This window comes from Diadema antillarum, unplaced genomic scaffold (assembly GCF_040938485.1).
Source record: "Diadema antillarum isolate AM-2024a unplaced genomic scaffold, OU_Dant_1.0 seq00000179_RagTag, whole genome shotgun sequence".
NCBI classification, from domain to species: Eukaryota; Metazoa; Echinodermata; class Echinoidea; order Diadematoida; family Diadematidae; genus Diadema; species Diadema antillarum.
Genome location: NW_027271246.1, coordinates 1 through 23948, shown reverse-complemented (window position 1 = coordinate 23948; position 23948 = coordinate 1). Strand labels below are relative to the sequence as shown.

At 36.9% G+C, this 23948-nt stretch overlaps 1 protein-coding gene across 1 annotated transcript in view; it reads right to left on the bottom strand.

Annotated features, from left to right (window-relative positions):
- Positions 1 to 23883, bottom strand: part of LOC139728439 (cryptochrome-1-like) — a 53568-nt gene extending 29685 nt beyond the window's left edge. Inside the window, exons 1-4 of the mRNA XM_071639381.1 lie at positions 23354 to 23883; positions 6871 to 7038; positions 4089 to 4228; positions 2687 to 2829 (exon numbers count right to left, since the gene is read on the bottom strand). Coding sequence (XP_071495482.1) covers positions 2687 to 2829; positions 4089 to 4228; positions 6871 to 7000 — 413 coding nt within the window. The 5' untranslated portion in view covers positions 7001 to 7038; positions 23354 to 23883. The remainder of the gene's footprint in view (positions 1 to 2686; positions 2830 to 4088; positions 4229 to 6870; positions 7039 to 23353) is intronic.
- Between the last annotated feature and the right edge of the window lie 65 nt (positions 23884 to 23948).

Here is a 23948-nt window from a genome sequence, read left to right as displayed (position 1 = left end):
TTTGTCTGTCAGAGAGCATGGTTTCATATTTCCACTCACAATTTCAGCCCATTTTTCAACAGTGCATTCCTATTTCATACTGGTCAAAATTTCTCTTTCTGAACTCTCTATTGTGAATTTTTTGGGCTGTTATGAAAATTCACATTTACTGATAAGCTTAGGGTTTTGCCAGAGCAGGTGTCATATTTGACTGCAAGTGACACATGTACAGTATGCATTTATGTGCAAATGGATTGCAAAAATATCCTCGAAATATACTGTACAATGAGGAATATTCGCGTGCCTTATAATTTCACGAATTTCGCCAAGTTTGGTCACGAATGGACAGATTAGAATTTATGAGCCATAATCGAATCGTGCCGTAAAAACTTAACAATGGGCCCTAAAAGTTTGCTTACCCCTGTCTGTGACCTTTGACCTTGTGATGACCTGCAACTCCCCAAGGGACATCTACCACCCAAGTTTGGTCACAAACGGACATAGGGATCAAAATTTACGAGCCATGATCAAAATGAGCCGTAAAAACAGGAGACCTCCGGTTGATTTTTAGATTTTTACAATTGAACACCTATGAATTAGTTATAATGAGGACAGAGTTTCAGAATTTGTGATAATTGGGATGAAAAATAAGAACATTTTCAAAATTTAGAACAAACTGCATTGAACAAGGATGATGACATGGCAGAGTCACCATAAGAATGCATGAGTTGGGGCTCAAGGAAGCAGAACAAAAGAAGAAGGCATGCATAGATTATACACAGGTGAACTCGTAAGCAAGCGGTATTGTAATGAAATCACACTGCTACATTTCTGAAATATGTGAACCTCCTGTGTCGTCATCCTTGTTCAGTGTAATTTGTTTAAGGTTTTTCAAAGTATTGTTTCTCTGCTCAAGAACCACAATAAATTCCACAAATCTATACATGGAGTTGTCGATTTGTGTACTACATGATGTGAAATTAAGAAAATCGTCTGGAATGTCCCTTTAACATTGGGCCCTAAAAGTTTGTTGACCCCTGTGTGAGAGCTTTGACCTTGTGGTGACCTTGAACTCCCCAAGGAACATCTACCATCCAAGTTTGGTCACAAACAGAGATATGGATTAAAAGTTTTGAGCAACAATCAAAACGCGCCGTAAAAACTTAACATTGGGCCCTAAAAGTTTGTTGACCCCTGTCTGTGACCTTTGACCTTGTGGTGACCTTCAACTCCCCAAGGGACATCTACCATCCAAGTTTGGTCACAAACGGACATATACTGTATACGCCGAATATTTCGCGAGGTTTTTATTTTCACGAATTTCGCAAGTCAGGTGCTATTGGCGAAATTAAAGACACGCGAAAATATTCACTCTGATCCCGATGTGAATGTGACGTACAATGTATGTGTGTTCACTTCTCTGTTCAGTACATGACTCCACGATCGCGAATTTAACCACTCACGGAATCATCGGGAATTCCTGATTCACGAAAATTTAGACTCGCGAAATATATGGCGTATACAGTACATCAAAAGTTATGAGCCATAATCGAAACGCGCCGTAAAAACTTAAAATTGGGCCCTAAAGTTTATTGACCCCTGCCTGTGACCTTTGACGTGACCTTCACGTTTGGTAAAATGTGTAACCACTCTTCCCTCCAAGTTCGATTGAAATTGAAGCCTTCCGCAGAGTTATTCAAGTTTTTGTAGCGTTACAGACGGACCACGGACGCCGCAGGCGATCCCTTAGTCACACACTGCTCTTAAAAGGGGCATTCAAGACGATTTTCATACTCTAGTAACATTATATAGTACATAAATCAACAGCTCCATGTATAGACTTGTGGAATTTATTGTGGCCCTTGAGCAGAGAAAAAAATAATCTGAAAATCTTAAACAAACTACACTGAACAGTGTTGATGACATAGGAGCCTCTTATATGTAGCAGTGTACAGGGGCGGATCTAGCTTTTTATAAAGGGGGGGGGGGGGGGTTGGGGGCAGTATGCGAGGGATTGTAGCGACCGAGCCTGAGCGAGCAGAGCGACCGAGGGGGGGGGGGGGGAGGGTGTGGGAGGGGGGTGTCCCCCTCCCACAGTAGGGAGAATTTTTGAAAATCTGTGTGTGAAAATGGCGTTTTCTTGCATCTAAAACACCACTATTTTTGGTAGAGAAGTCATTGCCCCCAAAAAAGATAAGATTAAAATAAAAATGGTCCCCAGATTTTTTTTTTTTTTTTTTTTTGGGGGGGGGGGGGTTGCAACATCCCCAAACCCCCTCTAGATCCGCTTCTGGTGTAATTCATTACAATACTGCTTGCTTGACAAGTTCACCTGTGTAGAATCTATGCATGTCTTCTTCTTTTGTTCTGCTTCCTTGAGCCCCAACTCATGCATTCTTATGGGGAGGCTGCCATGTCACCATCCTTGTTCATTGCAATTTGTTATATATTTTGAACACATTATTCCTCATCCCAGTCACCACAACTTCTGAAACTCTGTTCTCAGTATAACTTATTTACAGTTGTTCAAATGTAAAAGTCTGAAAATCCTCTGGAGGTTTCCATTGAAGAGTTCACAGTCATGACCTTATTTCCTAAATATATTTGCTTCAATATGACTTAAACAAAATGTAAATAAATGCAAGAAACTGTCAAAAATGAGTAACTAACAAATGCATGAAAGTATGTTCTTTATTGTACAACTCACATCTCAGGATTCCATAGTGTGTGTGATATTCGCTCAATCCATTCCACGCCCATCTCCTCACAGAGTGCTCGCACCCGGTTGTCTCGTTCTGCCCAAATGGGCTCGGGGTCATTTTCAAAAGTTAGGTACTTGATACCCCATTCCTATTATAAATGAAAATGAAATCCAGAGTGACCATTAGAAAATGACAATGCAAACATGTATGTACGTGTATGTCAAACATTACGTACATGTAATATTCCCTTGAACTGGACAAATGATATTCAGTTCTCCTATGCACAATTACAGTTGAAATAATCACACTATTTCAACAGAGTACAGTTTATCGAAGAGGATCTGTGAGTTCTAAATATGTGACCGTGCATCACAAAACATACAAAAAGTCGCACCCCTTGATTTTACGAGAGGACTCAAAAAAGGTCAAATGGTTCAAACAAGTCAATCTTGAGTTTTTCATATTTTCTGAAAGAGCTATCCTTCTTCTACATTATTCTTCAGTTTGGGATCTTAACATCAATGGAAAAGTGGGTTTTTAGCAGTTTTTCTACAACCCATTTTTTGGGGAGAGTAGAATGATGAAGTATGTCTTAGAGGCCGCTTTTCATTTCTTGAATTCCTTTGCACACTCTTACTTTCAACTCTAATAACTTTTGGAAGGATGACACCACTGCTTTGAAAGTTAGCATTAATCATGGGCAGAATGTGTTAATAGAACATGCTCAATTTCAGCTTAATCTGATAATCCAATCATTGTTGTTGCTCCAGTGGTTTACATCCTGTGTTTCGTCCCTTTCATAGCACAGCTGACACGGCTTGGTAATGATTAAGCACTTGAATAGACATTGTACATTGTACTTCAGAGCCTCTTTACATAGTTCACACTTTTCCAGAGTGTGTACTTTCTTTCCATTATTTAGGTAGGTCAGGGGAGTTCATTTGAATTGAGTTACACATCATTTTACAGTTTAGAGTCTGCTCTTCCAGTATCTGCCCTTAACTAAAAATCCATATCTCGCAAATTTTTGTTGGTTTTGTGATGCAGTGTTTATATAATGTCTGAATATCTTGGTTCCCCTTTAACCAAAATAAAAAAAAAAAAAAAGGAAAAAAAAGATAAACAATCTTAATCTTCTGATCGTGATGGCAGACAGAAGGTTGCATGATAACTAGTGTATAGTTATTTGTTCAAGCTTTAACAGTAATTGTGTGTGCCTCTGTTTTTATTAGATATGAATTCATACATATTATCATTGTAAAGCATGACAAGATTATGATGCACTACAGCACATCTGTACAAATGTAAGGGTATCATTTTATTTCTGCCTTGCTAGTTTGCCTACATATAATTTTGTGTGTTTTCTTAAACACTTTTTATCTTTACAAAGCAAAGTGGCAAACTTACAACAAATAACTCTCGAAAGATGTCACAAGGGTCTCCTTTGAACACAAACAGCCTTCCTCCATGATTTTTGAACTGTTGGTCGAGATCTTCTAAGCTGTCATGCAGAAATCTCCAGCGGTTGAAACCTGATGTCTTGGTGCCTACAATAGAATATATTGTAAACAAAGTTGTAAATGATGCCATGTTCAATAATATGGCATGACAAAAAAGTTGGCATTGACTGTTACCAATTTAGACTATAGCAGTCAAAACACAAGCAATATAAGCAGTGAGTTGTTTAACATAGCTCAAAATTAAAGAAAAGATATTCAATAACAGCTTTTTTATATTGGTGAATCTTAAGAGTACATAGCCTTTAGTATACTATGACACTACATGTACGCCTTTTTTTTTGGGGGGGGGGGGGGAGGCAGTTGTCTGATCTACTGAGTTTAGAGATCTACAGTGTAAAAGGTTTAGTTTTTCATGGCAAACACTTATCACACACAATTTGGTTTCCCCTTGCCCACTCCTATACCGGGTGTCCCAAAAAAAGCGGAACGGTGGATTTTCAGTACCTTGCGGTCTAAAAGTTATATATCTTTTGACATCATTAGAAAGAACATCTCCCGCAGAAGACTATGATACCAAAATCATCAAATTTGGTTCAGTACTTTTTATTCTACGCCAATTTCTGAAAATGCAGTCATTGCCAAATTTCGCCGGATTTTTGCGACTTATGAGATAATAATTTGAGTGCACTACGCGATCCATACGGTGAATATTGTGTAAGCTCGGTGATCCGTGTCAACAAAAGATACAGCTTTCACATTGGAAAACCCGTGTGTGTGTGTGTGTGTGTGTGCGCGCTCCCAATATGAAAGCATTATCTTTTGTTGACATGGATCAATTGACGAGCTTACACAATTCACCGTATGGAACGCGTGTCGCACCCAAATTATCATCTCATAAGTCGCAAAAAAATGAAAATGACTGCATTTACAGAAATTGGCGTAGAATAAAAAGTGCTGAACCAAATTTAATGATTTTGGTATCATGGTCTTCTGCGGAAGATGCTCTTTCTAATAATGTCAAAAAATATATCACTTTTAGAATGCAAGGTACTGAAAATCCACCGTTCCGCTTTTTTTGGGACACCCCGTATAGATCTGCCATTGAACAAACATGCACCTACAGTCATCAATCTAAGTCATAGCAGTACACTGTAAAGTTGATCACTTCTGGTTCTAGAAAAGAAGACTGCTCAAGAGTCCCTGATCTGGGGTTTTGTCCCACTCCCTTCCCCTTTCGCTCAGGTGCATTAATATTCCCTTTGTACAACAGACAAGTAGCATAGATTTAACAATTTGCTTGACTTAGAAAATTACAGTGTGTATAAAACCACAATACTTGTTCAGCTGAATCTCCTCTCACAATCTTGGAAAGTCCCAATACTTTCAATTACACACTATAGTATTATCTGCAGAATTCTGCACAACATGTGGGCAATAAGCAGTGAGCTATTTTTGTACATACAGTATATTGGGCTGTATGCATAAAAACTAGCAATTGCTTGTGCTAGGCTTTTGCTTGAATCTGTATGCATAAAATCAAGCAATTGCTTGTGAGCAAAAGCTGAATTTGCTAGCAGGCACAAGCAATTGCCTGCTGCCCGCAAGCAATGGCTTAGAGACCAAATGTTTACTTAAAAATGTCTGCATAAAACAAACCTCTTGCTCATTCTTGCTAGCAATTACGATTTTCCAAGCTCTGTAAAATGAGCTTGAGCTTTGGCTTAACTGGAGCGTTCTCTTTTATGCATCATTTTCATATCCATATTACGTATAAAGACCAAAGTTCTGCAGGAGTGGTAGGGTATGATTGCACAAGCAACAGCTCATGTATACAGATTTTATAAGCAATTGCTTGAGCTAGACCTTTTGCTTGTACTTCAAGCAATTGCTAACATTTGCATGTATACATATGGCCCATTGTATCGATATATTATCTCAATCTGTCCTAAGATCTTCATGGGATGTCTACATTGTATATAAGATCCTGTCTCCATGAATTCTTGTGTCAAAGAAGGTGAGAAAGTTCAGTGATCGGATCTCGACTTCTTGAAACCAAGAAGAAGAGAAGGCAAGTTGCGAGATCTTGTCTTTTGACTTCCTGGGTCCAAAAAAAGGGAGATGGTGCGATGTAAGATCTCATTCTCTCAACATCTCATTTTGCCTTCTTGCCTTTACAGACAAACGGAAATAAGATGACAAGATCCAAGTTCGCGAAAGTAAGGAGACAAGATCTTGTATACCTCACCTTCTTAGACATAAAAGGTTGAAACAAGGTAAATGCCAAAATGTGTCTCACCCATTCGCGTAGAAGAAATTAATGTTTTTCTAACTCAAGGAAGTTCATTGACCCCGCCTATGACCTTTGACCTTGTGGTGACTTTCAACTCCCCAAGGGACATTTACCAGCTGGACAACGGATGGACGACAGATGGACGGACAACGGACGGACGGACGCGTAGGCGATCCCTTAGTCTCCCCTCACCTCCAGTGGGCTCGCAAAAATGATAACTCATATCTCCCTTTTTGCCTTCTTGGACCTGAGAAGTTGCGATCTCGGATCTTGCCTTTCTGGACTCTAACAGCTCGAGTTGTATTTATAACCTTCTGCATGTTGAAGCCCCAAGTCAGAACACAAAGAGTGACTTTGATATACTGAGCTGATATGGATCAATGCCTTTACATGAAGCTAATACAGTTGTACAAGCACATTTGTAAAACCCAGACTGTACCTGCCACTTCTCCATCAAAAATGAAGACGGGATAAAACTCGCTCCCTAATGTCATTCCCTCCAACAGGGCTGGGTTGTCATGGAGACGCAGACCAAGACGAAACCAATGAATAGTAGCTCCACCAGGCATTTTGTCTTCTGCACTTGTAAAATTGATTGGGAATAAACCTGGGATGGAAAAAAAAACGTAAAGGAAAACAAATATATCATGTGTTGTGTAGTCACCAGTCTTTGGGTCTTGAGGGAATGAAATATAGCTCACTATTAATCATCACTACAAACAAGAAAACAATTATCATCATGGTAATAGTTTTCCGAATCACTATCATCATTGTCATGAGTTATTGTACAATTGTAAATGACAACTAACAACATTATCATCATTACTTTTAAATTGACCATAAAAGTGAAAGAATATGACTGATTATCTTGAAAACTGCTGCAATGAGACTGCATGAAGAAATTGGCAGTCAGCTGCACAAATTACTTTTATTTCTTTCTTTTTATTTCTTGCAGCCCCAAATACAGTCAAACCTGTCTATAGCGGCCACCCAAGGGAAACAACAAAAGTGGCCGCTATAGACAGGTTGGTGGCCATTTTGAATTTCAATACTTGCCTTTCATAATAAAATGCATCAGAAAATATGGCATGTTATTCAAAAAAACCACAACAACCAGCAAATAAGTTTGCATGTTCAGCTATTATGGGGATTTTTGTAGTACAATTCACTTCATTTTATTTTTTTTTTTCTTTGCCTCTTCTGTTCTTTTGATTTAAAAAACATAAACTTTCAGGCCTGAGACCAGAACTGCATGCTCTGGTTAGTACCGGATTGCATGAACTGGGCTCAAGAGTGCCGAGTTCGATGGAGATTCATGATCATGTGTGAAGCTTATGTAAACAACAAGCAACACCCAGACAAGTATCAATATTGTCCTAACTCAAAGGGATTTAAACACTAACTAGCCAGCATTTTAGTAAAATTCTATGATGTTATTAGGAGTTGTCTAATTTGCCTTTGTAGCATCTATTCAGGGCAGCATTACTGAATCCCATATCTAATCAAGGGTCTACACTAGTCAAGATAGTGGTAAGATGGCTTTTCATGGCAAAGAGCTGCATTAATTTTGTCAATCGTGTCTGTGTGATTGTGACTGAGCTAGGAATTGATAGAATTCATGCAATGAACATAAAGGCATCGTATTCACGGTTGATACAACAGTTCAGCTAAATTTTTTGTGGCCGCTATACGCAGGTAGATATTCACCATGGGATACAAAATGAGTGAACTCTGGCCATGTTAGGCAGGTGGCCGCTATATAAAGGGTCTATAATACAGCAAGTTTATTCCGGGGATTTTTCAGTACGGGTAGCCGCTATAAGCAGGTGGTCGCTATAGAGAGGTGGCCGCTAAGACAGGTTTGACTGTATATGTACCTGAAGTTCTAGTAATGGCTCCTCAGCTTTGATCCTTCATTACATCACTCAGATTGCCCCATGCCAAAGCAGACCAGTACATTTTTCTTGTTTTATAGGTCACATGCATGCTGTTCAAGGCTGCAGCATGTTTACCATTCTGAGTGAGTGTGTAATAAAGAGACATTTAATGGTATTTTGGAGTACATAAAAGCCGGGTTCACACGTACACCAATTAGCGGGATACAAATCTCGAGATTTGCATCGCGATCGTCATCCCGAGTTTTTTGCACGTGTGGACAGAAAAAACCCGAAAATTAGCGGGATAAGCATCGCGATGCTAATCCCAAGAAATCTTGCGCTGGTTCGTCAATTAGCGGGATAATTGGCCCCGCGCTGGTACGTGTGAACGGTCGGGATTACAATCTCGAGTTTTTACATCTCATCATGCAATGCGCACATCACAACAGCGAGGCCTCTGCGAAGAGGTCCTTCACCTCTTTGGAGCACAACAACAACAGCGCGCAAACCACACCACTGACGCGTAAAAGACAATAGACAAAGGTAAGTGCGCGCAAGCAGTGATAGAGAAGGGCGCTGTGTGACCCAGTTTGCAGGCTTTGTTGTTGTCTCTATCGGCAATTAGCGGGATAATTCGGTACGTGTGGACGCTCGCCAAATTAGCGGGATACCGATCGCGATCGCCATCCCGCTAATTTGGTACGTGTGGACGCTCGCCAAAAAACTCGGGATGAGCATCGCGATCGTCATCCCGCTAATTTGTACGTGTGAACCAGGCTAAAGTGTGCACATTGTACATACAATGTACATACAAGTACAGTGTATCTACTCCAAAATTTAAGTGAAAACTGTCAACATTTATGTTGTGAACATGTATAATTTCTTCAACATGCACAGCATGCAGTGTTTTTAATTTTTCCCCTCCCAAACTCAAATGTTTTCTAATAAGGGCTGATCACAAAAAAAAGAATAAATATGAGGGAATAGAATAAGTTTTTAACAAGTGAATATTCCAGAATTTTTCTTTCTACTGAAAACTCAGAAATTTTCACAAGCAGATCCAGGGACATGTGATGGGGTGGGGTGGGGGCGGGGGGGGGGGGGGGGAGGGGAATGGAGGGAACCAAATTGGGCCTAATTTTCACATCAATGGGCAATTTTGTCATAAAATTTGGCAGTCATCATTACCAAGATGACAAGATACCGTTATAAAAATTAGACACCATGCCCCAATCTCCCTTGGGACTTTCAGAGGACCTAAGAATCTCCAAATTAGAGAATCCTGAAAAAAAAACCATTAAAAAGCCTTCTTCTTTCGAACCTGAGGTACAGTGTACTCTGAGTAAATACAGCAACTTTATAGTCAATGGTAGATCAAGGGTTGGCTACATTTTAGAAAAGCATGGTGCCCATTCAAACACATTGAGATTCTATCAATGGTTTGGTGAAAATCCATTACAGTATGTTGTTTGCAGCAAAAAGATAAAAAATGTACAATTTAGGTCCGTATTTGGATCCCTCCCCAGCCATGGATCTGCAATGAACAAACTTGGAACTAAAGTCATCAATGTACAAACTCACAGTATCAACTTTGCTTCATCACTTCTGGTTCTAGAGAAGATTTGTAAATATTCCTTAATGGTGGAGGGGGATGGTATTTGTAATTTTTGTACACAATCAATGCAAAATTGTGAGGGTATGACATGATTAGCTCACTCATTTTTTAATGAGTAATTATTGAGTAATAATTATTTTTTTTTGGAGAAATTATCAAAACTTCAATGTTTCATACATTGCAACTTCCTTATTTTTCATCCGATTTCGGTCAATTTCTTACCATTGAACTTGTAAATTTTTCTTCTTTTTCATCAGACTAACTTATACTTGGACTGGATTTCCTCTTTAACTTTATACATGTGTACATGTACAACGCGTGTAGCTCAATCACTTCTGGTTCTAGAGAAAATCTTTAAAGATTCCGTACTGGGGAGTGTGTTGGGCCCCCCTTGGGCCCCCCTTGGGACTCCCAAGTGGGGCATGGTGCCCATTTGAAGGAATTGAGATTCTATCCAACTAAGGGTGTGTTTATGCTCAATTTGCGAAGGCAGAATCTGCGTTTTGAAACGCTGATTCAAAACGCCGTTCACGGGAGCACTGTTTATGCTCACTTTCTTCGAGCCTTGGAAAGAGCGTTTGCGATTGCTTCGCTGACCTCAGCAGAGGCAGGTCAAATTGGGGCACGCGCTGCGATCGGTGGCCTGGCCTGGGAGAGCAGCTGGGAAAGACATGCGTATGCACAGTACATGGGAAAACTGCACAGGCCAGGGTAGCTGGCTGGCCGGTCGTGCGCTTTTTCATGTGAACCGGAAAGGCGTTTGGATGACGTCACTCTAAACGTGTTTAGAATTGCTGTTGCGTTTATGCTTCCCCGTCAAAAGTGATTAGTCAGAAATGCCGATCGTAAACGCACCTTTTTGTGCGTTTTGGATTGGCGTTTTGAATCAGCGTTTCTATCGAAGTGAGCATGAACGCAACAGCGTTTTGCACTAATCACGTTTCAAAACGCTGATTCTGGCCCGAAAAGGGGAAGCATAAACACGGCCTTAGGATGCTACATTTGTACCTGCTAAGTTTAGTGAGAATTCATCATGGGGTATCCAAGAAGAAGATGAAAATGTACAATTTAGGCCCCAGGAGCTAAAAACACTACGCTCATTACCTTCACATCAATTTCAAGACAATGACCATTCTTTTCTTTTCTTTTTTTGTTTTGTTTAAAGGCTAAGGACTGGATCATTTCTTGTTCTAGTCGCAACTCACTTATAATTCAATCCCTCATTAAGAGCTTTTGCAATACTCAAAATGTAAAATTATGTCAAGTCATTGTTTTAGTTACCAGTTGAGTACTGCAAAATTTTCACAAATTTTAGAACATACAAGTAATGGTTACATGTACAAGTTGCTTCTAGTTCCAAAAAGGTAAACTATTTGTTTGAAATGAGAAATTTTGACCATCAACATAATGCATTGATTGTCAAAATACAGAACTAGGGAGTGCATTTCAGCATTAATACAAGTACTCTTTGTTTTTCAGTGAGTAACCTGAAAGCAAGTACCCTCCCACATGACCCTCATTTCAGAAACAGGGGCACAGGATTTCTTTTGAACACGCTGCATACTGTTATGCATGTACATGTATAAATACTGTATCTTCAGAATACACATGTTCTACACAAAACTGACTGTACAATGTAGATTGCCTCATGCAACACAATAAGCTGAAAGAATAAATGTTAATAACCCTTTATATACATGTATTTTTATGTTTTTAATTTATTTCATTTTTCATCTTTTATTCTTTTACTATTATAATTTTTGTTTTTACCAGGGGGAGATCATAAAATGTATACAGTAAGATGTCTACTCCCTCTAACTGTATGAACATTACATGTAGATACACATATTTGCTTGACATCAACAAGCACAAGGTTTGCAAATCTCACAACACAAACTTGCATCACACCACACCAAACATAAAATACAATTCTCTAATATGGGCTTTTTGTTTTACAAGTTTTTTCTTTTGTAGGTGTATGTACATGTACATGGGCATTTCCGTGAGTTGTGCGACATGACCACCAAAATTTTACCCGCATATTTCAGGACAACTGATAATCTTACTTTGTTAGCCATAGTTTGAAGTGTGTGAAACCAACTTTACCTTTAAGAAAAGTTCCCTTTTGTGCATTTTTATACCTTTTGAAGCCAGAAAGCATTTTTTGACCTAAAAATCCCTAAAAATGCAATTTTGTTGCTCTTTGTGATTATTTTTGATATTTGAGGCTCAAATCAAACTTTGTTTGGTTTTACAAATCAAAAATATATTAATCTAGCAGAAAATAAAGTGGAGACCTCGATATAAGATATGTACTTCGGACACCAGCGTGCTCTTACATTGTATATGGTCAGTTTTACAGTAAAGGGTGTAACTTTGATGTGGCAAGGGTCAAAAATTAAAGTTGTATTTCCATTTTTATTTTTGCCTTTATTTTATATAGGAATGTCTATATTTTCAATATTTTGTCATTCCAGAGCTTAATTCTTAGTCTAAATATGAAAAATGAAGTGACTATTATGGAATTTTAGATAAATTTAGGTAAAAACAACAAGAATGTTTTGGTCACCCACAGCAACCAAATGAAGATAAATGGTGGATGTAATGCAACTTTTCATTTGCTGTGAACATATATTTGAAATATCAAAACACTTTTCCCCCAACAGATATTCGCTCTTGCAATTATTTGGATGTGAACTTCAAATTCCAAGGTAAAAATGGTACCTGACAAACTATTTTTAAGTTAAAAGAATGTTCTAGAAGCAAGAGCCACTCTAAACATAGCCCTAAATTATCTTTTGGTAACAAACATTTATCAACCCAAATCCCAAAGAAATTTGATTATTTTTGACAAAGTTGAAATTTTCAGACTTGTGAGTTTCGGAGGCTTCAGTTAACAAACTAGTGTGTTTCGGAGGCTTCAAAACTGCTAACACAAAGTTCTAGTCCTGTATTCACTTAAAATAATAAAACTACAGTAAGCAATTATCACTACATGCTAGAATAACAACAGGGCATCAATAAAATGTGAATAACAGTATACAGATGTACATTTTATGGCAGTGCATAATGTTTACCCTTCATACAAATTGCACTTATTATTATAAGGAAATTGGCTTCCACAAAAGTGAATAACAAACTGTGTACACTTTGAGCAATGCTCAGTTCGAATTTATGATATTACATGAGGCAATATGATTCTAAAGGAAACTGCAACAGTAGCAATAAAAGTAAACTGATTAGGAACATTTTCTTTCTTTCTTTCTTTCTTTTTTTTGCGGCTTAAAGTTAGCAGCAACGCATGTTTCAGAGGCTTCATCATGACTGTTAACATGCAAAAATGGTCCATTTTAAGGTGATATGAAGTACATTAATGCAGCTGATTGTTTCCAAATAACTAACAATGTTGTAACATGTAAAATAGTATTTATTTGTATGCAGAAAAAAGACTTTCCAACATATATGTTAAGAGACAAAGAAAAATATTTTAAATCTTTATGCTCAGTTGTACACATACACTGTATTTGCATATCCATGACTTTGGCATTGCAGAACATGATTAGGCTACACACATGTACAGCTGTAATTTTATGCATTTGTCAAACTTTTCATCATAATGCAGTAAGAATTACTTTCAGTGAGTAAGAACTGTAGCTATAGACTTAATGCAAAGATTATGTTTGCTTGCTTTATAAGTGCAGTTTGTGGGATGTATATTGACATAAACCACCCATCATAATGATTGTTTTATATACATGTGAAATCAATTTCAACTGTTGATGAGAAAGGGATAGAAAATAGACTATGTGATGGCATGATGGTTAGATTACAACATAGCATTGTAAAATATAGAAAGGGGAAAAAAGGCTTATAAACATTCTTTTGCATAGTGTATATGGACCATGCCTGATATCCCCAACTATAGCTATCAAATGCAGTGATCATGGTCATAGAACAGCAATCTTAAACACCGATCAGCCATTCCATGTAAGGGTCATCATCAAACTGTCATCATCAAAATGGAGTTGGAATTATAATCAATATATTGGTGATATTATCATGGAGCTCAATAGAAATTGAAATGGTCAAGATCCCATTCATCTTTTTGAATCGCCTGTTGAAAAGAAATGTACCCCTACCCTACCCATGACTGTGTATGAATTTGAATTAAAAAAAAATGTTGACCAAGTGTATAGTTCCCTATAATATATGATAGTTAGAATTTTACTTTCTTTTTCTGTGGTACACAAGTCACCCCTATTTCATATCATTTTATTTTTATTTTTTTTATTCTTCAAGGCTTCTTTTATTATAGTTATTTTATAAAATACCAGTTTGTGTGACTCCTGTGACAGCTAGGAGGCCTGCTTTTGAAGGTACGCATTGAGAAATTGCTAACAGAACTTTTACTGTTTCTAAAAATGACAACCTTTTTAGCAAAAAATTAAAAAGCAGCAAATGTGTTTAGATATTTAAGTTTGTTAGAAACCCACAAGTTTGTTTCAAATAGTATATAAACCCACAGACTACAGTTTTAACCCTTTGAATTTCAAAATAGTTAGGGGCTTGCAACTTTTTCCAGAAAAGCCAGGACTAAACAGATTATAAAGATTTCAATCATTTCAATATTGTTCTTCATGAACATAACTTCTCCAGTCACCCACCCATGTAAGCTACATGTACCCCATGGCAACAGGCTATTTATAAGTAGAGGTCTATATGTCATTTATAAACAATCCTATCCCAACCATTACTGTCCATTTACTGCACTGAGAACTACAATGGTTGTACATCCGCAAACATGTCATAGAGTCTCACACATGTATGCGAAGAGATGTTTCGTAACACAAGTTACATTTTGTTTAATCAAAAATAGTCAAGTGGTCACTGCCAGCATGATAAAGTATGGAAAATAGGGTATAGTATCAAGATTTTGTTGCACCTAGCATGCATCAAATCTGACATACAGATTGACATGAAAACCTGTCTGAATGAAGTAATCAAGTGTCAAAATTCCAAAACAGTACCCTGTGATCCAAGTCACACCACAGAAATGATAATCTGCAAGATGTTAGCTATTTTCAAATCCAATCACAAATTTATTGATTAATTACTTTCCTCCAAATAAGTATTGGAAATGAAAGCCAAAGAACTTGTTAAGAAATGGAAAGCTGAAAAAGTCAAGATTTTAGTATGGCAAAAAACAAATGCCATGTGAGTAACAATGGAATGGATTTGTCAATGGGTTATATCAAAATGGACATGTAAAAGATTGTGTTTCGAAACTATTACACTCAGATGATAGTGAGTCGAAAGTGTAAAAATCCAAAAAGTATTTCCCACCATTTGCTCTTGATCATGCATAAAAGATACAACCTTAAATTCAAAAGTAATATATTTCTTAGTTAAAGTCCTTGAATCTTCAGGACTGGAATAGTGTTCAGTTCTTCAAAAAATAGTGTATTTAACACTAAATAATCAAGTAATTGTTTGGTCTTCATTAACAAAGTCTAACCAGTCAAAAGAGTAATGCAAATATGGTCACAACACTTCAACTTCTCTCAAGAGTAAAAATGAGTCATCCAACTTAAGAACATTGATGTATCCACAACTACTTGCTTTGTTGCACTACTGTTGCATGATGTGGGCATGCACGCAAGCTGGAAGTCACTTTCATTACTCACAATATCTAGCCTGTTCCATTGTTTCAAAAGGAAACCTACAAAATACATGCTTTTCATACATTTAAACAACTATCTACACCTTGCTTGAGGAATCATTAAGTCTCATTCAGTCCAAACAGTTATTTGATAGACTTAGAATTACACAATTGTACTCAAAACATTCCATTTACATGCTGTTAACATAAAATGAAGCCTCCGAAACATCTGGAAAATTAATTTGGTATACCGTATGTTTTTATGAAAATCATGTATGTTATGTAGAAAGTGATTGGTAAATTGTGTCTTCTTTGGTTGATATACACTGTTTAAAAATATTTGTGGGGCAACATCCTCATCTGCTAATATCTTATTGCTGAGTGAAAAGGTGAGTTATGTGTGACACGTCTGCACTATTTAAGAAAAATAGGTAAATCGTATAGTAAATCTATATTGGTGAGTAAACAAAGCAGCCAGAAAACTGAATGTGATTAAATATCTTTAGATATGTCATAAGCGATCATTGGGTGGGTGAACAATAAATCTAATTTGATTTTGTCCTGAGAAAATCACAAAAATGCAGTGTTAACATCCTTTTGAAGCCTCCGAAACCACTTTTTCTCTATAAAGTGTATTAGCTCAAAAAATTATTGCAGTATCATAATGTTTTTATTATTTTTGTTGTCTGTCCATGTCTGTTGATGATTTCATGGCATAATTTGGGGCAGACACTCAAAGAATTTATCAGAAATGTCAAATTAGATGATTTTGCTGTTTCGGAGGCTTCAATGCGTCTCGGAGGCTTCACGTGTTAACGGAAAATTTGTATTGTCTCCTATTTTCAGAGAGTTTGGCGGATCTTAACTATTTTTGGTCTATTAGGTTAGGGCCCCATATCATACATTTTGACATATAGATTAGGTTGCTTCTCTTATCTATATTCATATTATTTGACTAAACACTTTGTTTCGGAGGCTTCAAAACTGCTAACGGAAATTTCACTTGATGGAATAAAATTATCACAAAATTTCAAATAGCCCTAGAATCAAGTAAACTTTGATGTAAGTCTAAAGTTTAGCTGTACCTTACTATTTTCAGCATAAAAGAAAGTAACCAAAACACATCCACTGATCACTACTGTCCATCAAAGTTTGTAAACAATTGTTAACGGAAAATGAAGCCTCCGAAACCTCAAATTTGAAGTCATAGTATTCTAAAATAAAGGGCCAGATACAAACCAAACTAATTTGGTCATTTCAATTGACCATACAACTATGCTTTTAACATAAAAAATTAGATCTCTGCAGTTGCTGTAGAAAATTATTAACATTTCAAAAATGTTATATAAATTTCAATGCAACAAAATAGTCATTTTTAGGGTACATATGTGACTGTCAAAACAAAACGCATCAATACCTGGACCTGATTATGCTACCCAAGGTGGCTACTCATAAGGTGACTCACATGGGAAAAAATCTTTGAGATCTGTAAATCTATGTGTTCAGGGTGGGCGAAAAGGCTAAAAATTGAAAGTTACACCCTTTACCGTAAAACTGACCATATAGCTGGAGAAGCTGCTGTAACGTGAGTTACCGAAACATGAACTTTTTAACCTAGCAATTTTACTATGTCCAACTGAGACATGGTATTTTGGATTATCAAATAACTATGCAGCACACATCCAAGAAATATGATGGGACTTATAGTCTTTGCTTCAAATTCTCATAACAGAGGTCTTAAAATTGTAACGTGAGTTACCATGTAACATGAGTTACCACAATGTAACGTGAGTTACCGACATGATTTTTCTTTAATACCAAGAAATGATATGAAGGTTGTGATTGTAAGTAACCAATGAGTACATGATTACTGAACTCTTGTATTTTAAGATTCTATTTCCAGTAGATTGTTATTCTTTTGGTCTCTCTCTATCACCAAACCAACTGGTCTACATGTACAAATGTATTAATTACACATGTTCATCACATGTTAACTTTTGAAAGAAACTGTTCCATATTTACTATCTAATGTTACAGTGCATGTATACTGATCTGTTACAAAAGTTGTTAAAAGACATTTCTCCTAAAGCTGCATGGACCTTGTTCCAGCAAATTATCAAAATTTTGTGATAACTATTAATAGCCTCCTGATTGGGATAATCACTGCATGATTACTCTTGAAAAGTTCTTGTTTTTGTAATTCAAGTGATTACTATTTGACATTTCATAGTTTATACCTACCTGTATAGACCAAAGCCATTGTTTATGAGGCTGAAACATTTACATGTATGAACAGAATTTTAAGATTGGAGCTCGCTTCCTGCTGTTTTTTCTGAGATATTTGAGAACTGAACATTGTGAATTTGACACGCTTATGTGTTTCATACTATTCTACTCTGAGGTTTTAGCTATATTGTTGCAAAATCCTACAATGAAACTTTTCCATGTTTACTATAATTTACTTATATGCTGATCTATTACCAAAAACTTGTTGAATGTGAACCTCATTATCAGACATTTTCTTTAAGAGCTGGACAGTCATGTACCTTAAAGCAAACTATCAACATTTTGTGATATTAATAGTCAGCCTCCTGATCACAAAAATATTTACTATTCATGTTTTTCATTGGGATTTACTGCTTCAGTCTGCTTGATTACTCTAGAAAATACTGGTATATACTTTTTACATGTATGTACAATTTAGATAATGGCTACTTGACATTTCAGACCAAAGCCGTTGTTTTTTAAGGCTAAAACATTTATGAACATGTTTTATTAAACTGATCAATACTGGTAGCAGATAACTAAAATCTATCTGCAGTTTCTGTAATTCAAGTCTAATTTCTGTACCAGTTTCGTATAAGAATTTGTAAACAAATCAAACATACAAACAATTGATTATTGAGTAATTCAAACAATTATCAAATAATTGGAATATAAATTGCATTGTTTAAAAGTTAAAAGATTTATTGAAATATTTCATTTCTGAACCTTTAAACTCTCCACAGACTACATGTACAGGTCTCTAGTCTCGTGACTCAGTGTATTAAATGGAATAGTTTATGGATGACTTGTTTTATCTAGATAGCCTGAAATCCATTTAAAGCTAGTAAAAAAAAAAAAAAAAAATCAAATCAAATTCTCAATTAAATCCTCAATTTCTGATTTATTTGTTAACTGGAAAAGAGTGTAATTTAATGAAATAGACTCTGTTTCATATCATTTTGTTGAATACAATTTTTGTCTCAGTACAAATGAAAGCTTGGAAAACGACTCAATTAAAAATGAAATTTATCTTCAAGTTGGTATTCTAAATGTAAAGTTTCCTGCCTTTTGGTAATCTCATGGATAAAATGGGATTAATTACTGTCAAATCAATGTTCAAATCAATTTAGATTCTTTGTTCATGGAGTTTGTTTGTGAAAAAAAGTTGTCTTGGTAAGTTTTCTTTGGATTATTAAGACAAAAAATCGTCTTGTGATCATGTGGACAAACTGTAACGTGAGTTACCGTAACGTGAGTTACCGCTTCACATGACGATACCTGGAGAATGTAAGACAATTTGAATTTTTACCATACTCGGTGATGTATGTTGTTAGTCCATGACTTTGACACAATAGACTTTAAAGTCTCTCTGTTTCTTGTTTGAGGAAACTTTTGAATATAAGACATGCCAAATTTTTGCATGTCCAAATTATGTAACGTGAGTTACCGACATTTGTAGTGTTTTTTCTCATAGTTCTCATAAGAGTCTGTGGATGTAATGTTGCTGTGAGGTAGGATGGAGGTGCATGATACTCATTCACATATAGTAACTCATATCACTAATTAGGTTTTAAGGATATTAATCTCAACAACCTAATTTTGAGTTCAAAATGTAACGTGAGTTACCGTGGAAATGCCCACATATATGTGTATGTTTTGCATGCAATGAGACTAGTTAGTCCATATTTAAAGCCCAAAGAATATACCCTGTAGGTCCTTCATTGTATGTGTGGATGTAGAGTCATGTGTCACATTGTTAAAAAAGTGATGTTCCGTGATAAAGTTGTGTGAGGTACAACTGTACATGTATCTTTGGCCTTTTTCTCTCGTCTAATGCTTCCAATTTTGATTAATGAAAACAATGTTTTCATGACTTTGGTGATCACTGGTGAATTTTGAAAACTGCCTACAGACGTAGTTATGCGTAGCCCAATGTCTAAATCTTATGGCCAAATAATGTAATTTGTAGTATTGCTAATGATCCAGGATTGAAATGCAATGACACGCACTTGCACATCATACACAGATCACATTTCACAACCTAAACTACAGCTGCATTTATATACCGCATGTATACTGTACAATGTGAGTGGGTCTCCAAAGTCAGGTAAAAGTTGCATAATTACTGTTAGTTTTCAAATTTTCTACAAATTTTGGAATAACTTTACGGCAGTGCTGTGTGCATACAGGTCGTACATATTGAACTGACAGCTGCACTACTGATACTCAGTGTACATGTACATTGTATTTCTTGTAAGATTGTATGTGTACCTGTACATTTTGTGATATCATGTGCAACAGACTACCATGTACACTGTAGGTACAGTAGGAACTGTAAGTCTGCTTGAGTACAGCTTGGCTCTGAGAGCTTCAATTCAATCAATGGAGTTATTCCGTAGTATTTACGGTAGTGTGTCTCAAAGTGTCTTGTACTATACTTTGGAGACTCAAATGTAAGATTGTTTGGATTGTGGAATATTAACATGTAGGTTGAGTTTGCACATGTTTGAATATCATTTGCAGTGCGAATCAGCAATGGCATCCTAGTGCGCTAGCAGCGCACGAGTACAATACATTTAAGAATTCACTTTATTTTATAATGAAACCAAGCAACGGCCATGATCAGGCATATTATAATGCAAACTTAACAAGTGTGAGCAGACACTTGTCCATTCACAATGAATGATCAGCTGATGTTCTCAACAGTGCGGCATCCAAGCCAACAATATTACATGTACATACATACATAGTAGCAACTGGTTTCTTGGCTAGTAGTTTGAAAGTAAATACACACTGAATCAGAGATTCCTATGCAATGCTAGCATGAAATCACAACCGGAAGGCGAATTTCCGATGTTAGTTTGGCCGCAAAAAAGTGGTTAATATAAAAAAAGTATTTAAATTTCGTAACTCAGAAAAATGTGAATGGGGACACAAAACACATTTTTTTTTTTCACTGGAATTTTGAATTAATAGTAAAGAGTAAAAAAAAAAAGAATTGACACAGCATCAAAATTGAATGTTCGTGAGGACAAGAAATTGCTTTTCTTCTTTTACTTGGCCAAATGACCAATGACTTTATTGTATGGGGGAAGCATAATTACTGGTATGTACCATGGACACTGTACAGTCCATGGAATACAGAAAAAAGAATAGAAAAAAAAAAGCATCTAGATTTCGACTATTTTATGCAGACTATCGAGACAACATGGTGGGCTGTCAAGTGCATCCTTAAAGAGGAAATCCAGTCCAAATATAAGTTAGTCTGAGAAGCAAAAATAAAATATTACGAGTTCAATTGTAAAATTTTGATCAAAATCGGGAGAAAATAAGGAAGTTATGACATTTTGAAGTTTCATTAGGTGTTCAGGAAACAGTTCTTGAACGGTCAATATGAATACAATGTGTACATGTGCAAATGGCAAAGTGAGCATGTCATCCCCTCACAACTTGCCATATGCCTAGTTTAGTACAAAATTCTGAAATTTCCAGTGTTTCATTCAAACGCAATTACCCACGAGGCTCAAATCCTGGTATATCTCAGAACTGATCACTATTCTGAAGCTATTCAACCAGGAATGATTAACATCATGTTTCAGACTTCAATGACAGAAATATTTGATTTTTGTCATTTTGTTGTACATGATCAATGGAAAATTGTAAGGTTATGACATGTGTAATAGCTCACTCATAATTGCATATTCATATCCACTGTTCAAGAACTGTTTTGCAGAAATGAGCAAAACTTCAAAATGTCATAACTTCCTTGTTTTTCATCTGATTTCAAATTTTTACGGTTGCACTTGTAAGATTTTACTCTTTTTATCAGTCCAACTTACAATGTATGTTTGGACTGTATTTCCCCTTTAAGAGTTAAACCAAGAGCATTATTGTGACAAGACCTTATATTTTGAATTTTAGTGAAAATCACACTGTTGGGTAATACCCTTTAAAGTGATGTCCTGTCCAAATCCTAGCTGTCATATAGAATATGCCCGAAATGAAGCCACACTAGCATACCAAAGGAAAGGCGATCCCATTGAATTTATTTGAAAAAAAAAAGAAAAAGAAAAAGAAAAAGAAAAAGAAAAAGAAAAAAAACCTGTATCAAGGTTCGACCTCCCATGCCAAAATTTGACCACATGCAAAAGTATAGGTTTCTACAATATATAGACACTCCGTTTGCGGCAGGCTTTGTACAGGGTCCCTATAGCTGTATGTGAAGCAGGGGCCGTTTCATTCATCAATGAAAACGCCCAGTCAGGTAACACTTCCCATAACACTTGCGACTAACTCCTGCTTGTGCTCTAAAAGTGGGACTAAGCAGACATGACCTTTTGGCTTTATGCTGTTTTATTGATGAATGAAAGAGCCATTGCCAGAAAAAAGGCACCCTGCCGCATACTGGTTTATTACTTGTACTCATGTACATTGTGAATTCACAGTATGCAAAAACTGTTTTACTTTGCACATGAAAACCCAAACTATAAATCCAATTAAATTTATTCTTTTATTCATTATATTAAATAGAAATTAAAATCAAATGCAGGCTTACCTGAAATCCCGTCTCTCGAGTACCGGTACTTTAAAACATGCTTGTACAATGTACCTACATTGCGCAGTATCGCTGTGTGTGTGTTGACCATCACGACACTCAATGCGCGGAATCTTCATGTGTGCATGTGCGCAATAGCGTTGTAACAAGCGACGAGTTCAAAACATTTCCTGGCGTGGTTAATTTTGCGCGACTTTTCATAACATTTTTGCGTGATGTTAAATTCGCGGTTCAACCTCAAAGCGTGAAAATAAAACCACTGCCAAAGAAACCACTTTTACAGTAGGCGATTATTGACAGAGAGCTAGCTGCAGCCACGGCAGACTGTACAATTGTACGTGGAATGGGTCTATCCAACCGTGGTAAAAATCGGCAAAAAAATTAGTTAGATCTACAGTGTAGGCCTACCGGTAATCTGGATCTGGATCTGGATCTGGATCAATACTGTAAAACGAGGAATTTTCGCGTGCACTTTAATTTCGCGAATTTCGCGAGCGCCAAAATTCGCGAAATTAAAATGCACGCGAAAGCTTTTGTCTACACTAGGTCTACATGCATTGAATGCCAGTAGCAATTCGCGAAAATTTCATGCCACAAAAAAGGCTGTCGGCTCCAATTCGCGAAAATTTCATGCCGCGAATATATCATGTTTTACAGTACACTGCTGGACCAGGTGCAGGTGGTATAGTGCAGCAGGGAGTTTATTTTAATTTGTTTTAATTACTTTTATGGAATGTAAGACAAAGAGAAATGAGGCTATTTTCTTCATGATAATCATGATAATGATGGCAGGTGGCAGGGTCTACGTTACAAAGTAGATCTTAAGTTTTACACTGCGTGAATATGTGATTGTTGTTATTGTTATGTAGCTGCATCCATTTGTAATTTAGATAACATTACAATTGTACATCATGATCGAGTCAGTGCATTGCTAATAATGCCTGGGCTTACCTGTAACTATCGTACGTAGATCTACTGCAGTTTACAGTGCCAGTAAACGTTAGAGCGATTACGTTAGAGCTGCTTCTATTGCTGAAGAACAAATTGTGAAGCTTGCTGATTTAGAGTCTAGTAAATTTTACTAACGTTAGTAGTCAGTGCACACAGACTTCCAACTGAACGATAATGTTGATTGATGCCATGGTGAATCGAACGGTGAAACCGAAAATGGGCCTCTCCACTGCACTTGAGCTTGGCCACTTCACTTGTTCTTCTCCTAGCGGGGCAAGGCAGGGAAGGGTCCTGGATCGCGTCCTGGGAGGAGCTGGGCCGCCGAAGCTAGTTTTATACAGAACGAACTTCTGGTGCATTTAATGGCGAGTGGATTACGCTCTCGAGATCGAGTCTGCAGGTCAACTCAGCTCGTAGTCATAGACAGAAAAATCCGTCCGTCCAGAGAAGTCTTTTCTTTTTTTGCGGCTCTCCAGAACCGGGGATTCCGCGAAGCCAGGAAGCAGTCTCCGCGGAACATAATCTCCGTGTTGTACTTGTATGTAGTGTTCTATACAATCCCCGAAGACAGGTGGATGCTAAGCCGATCTTTCGG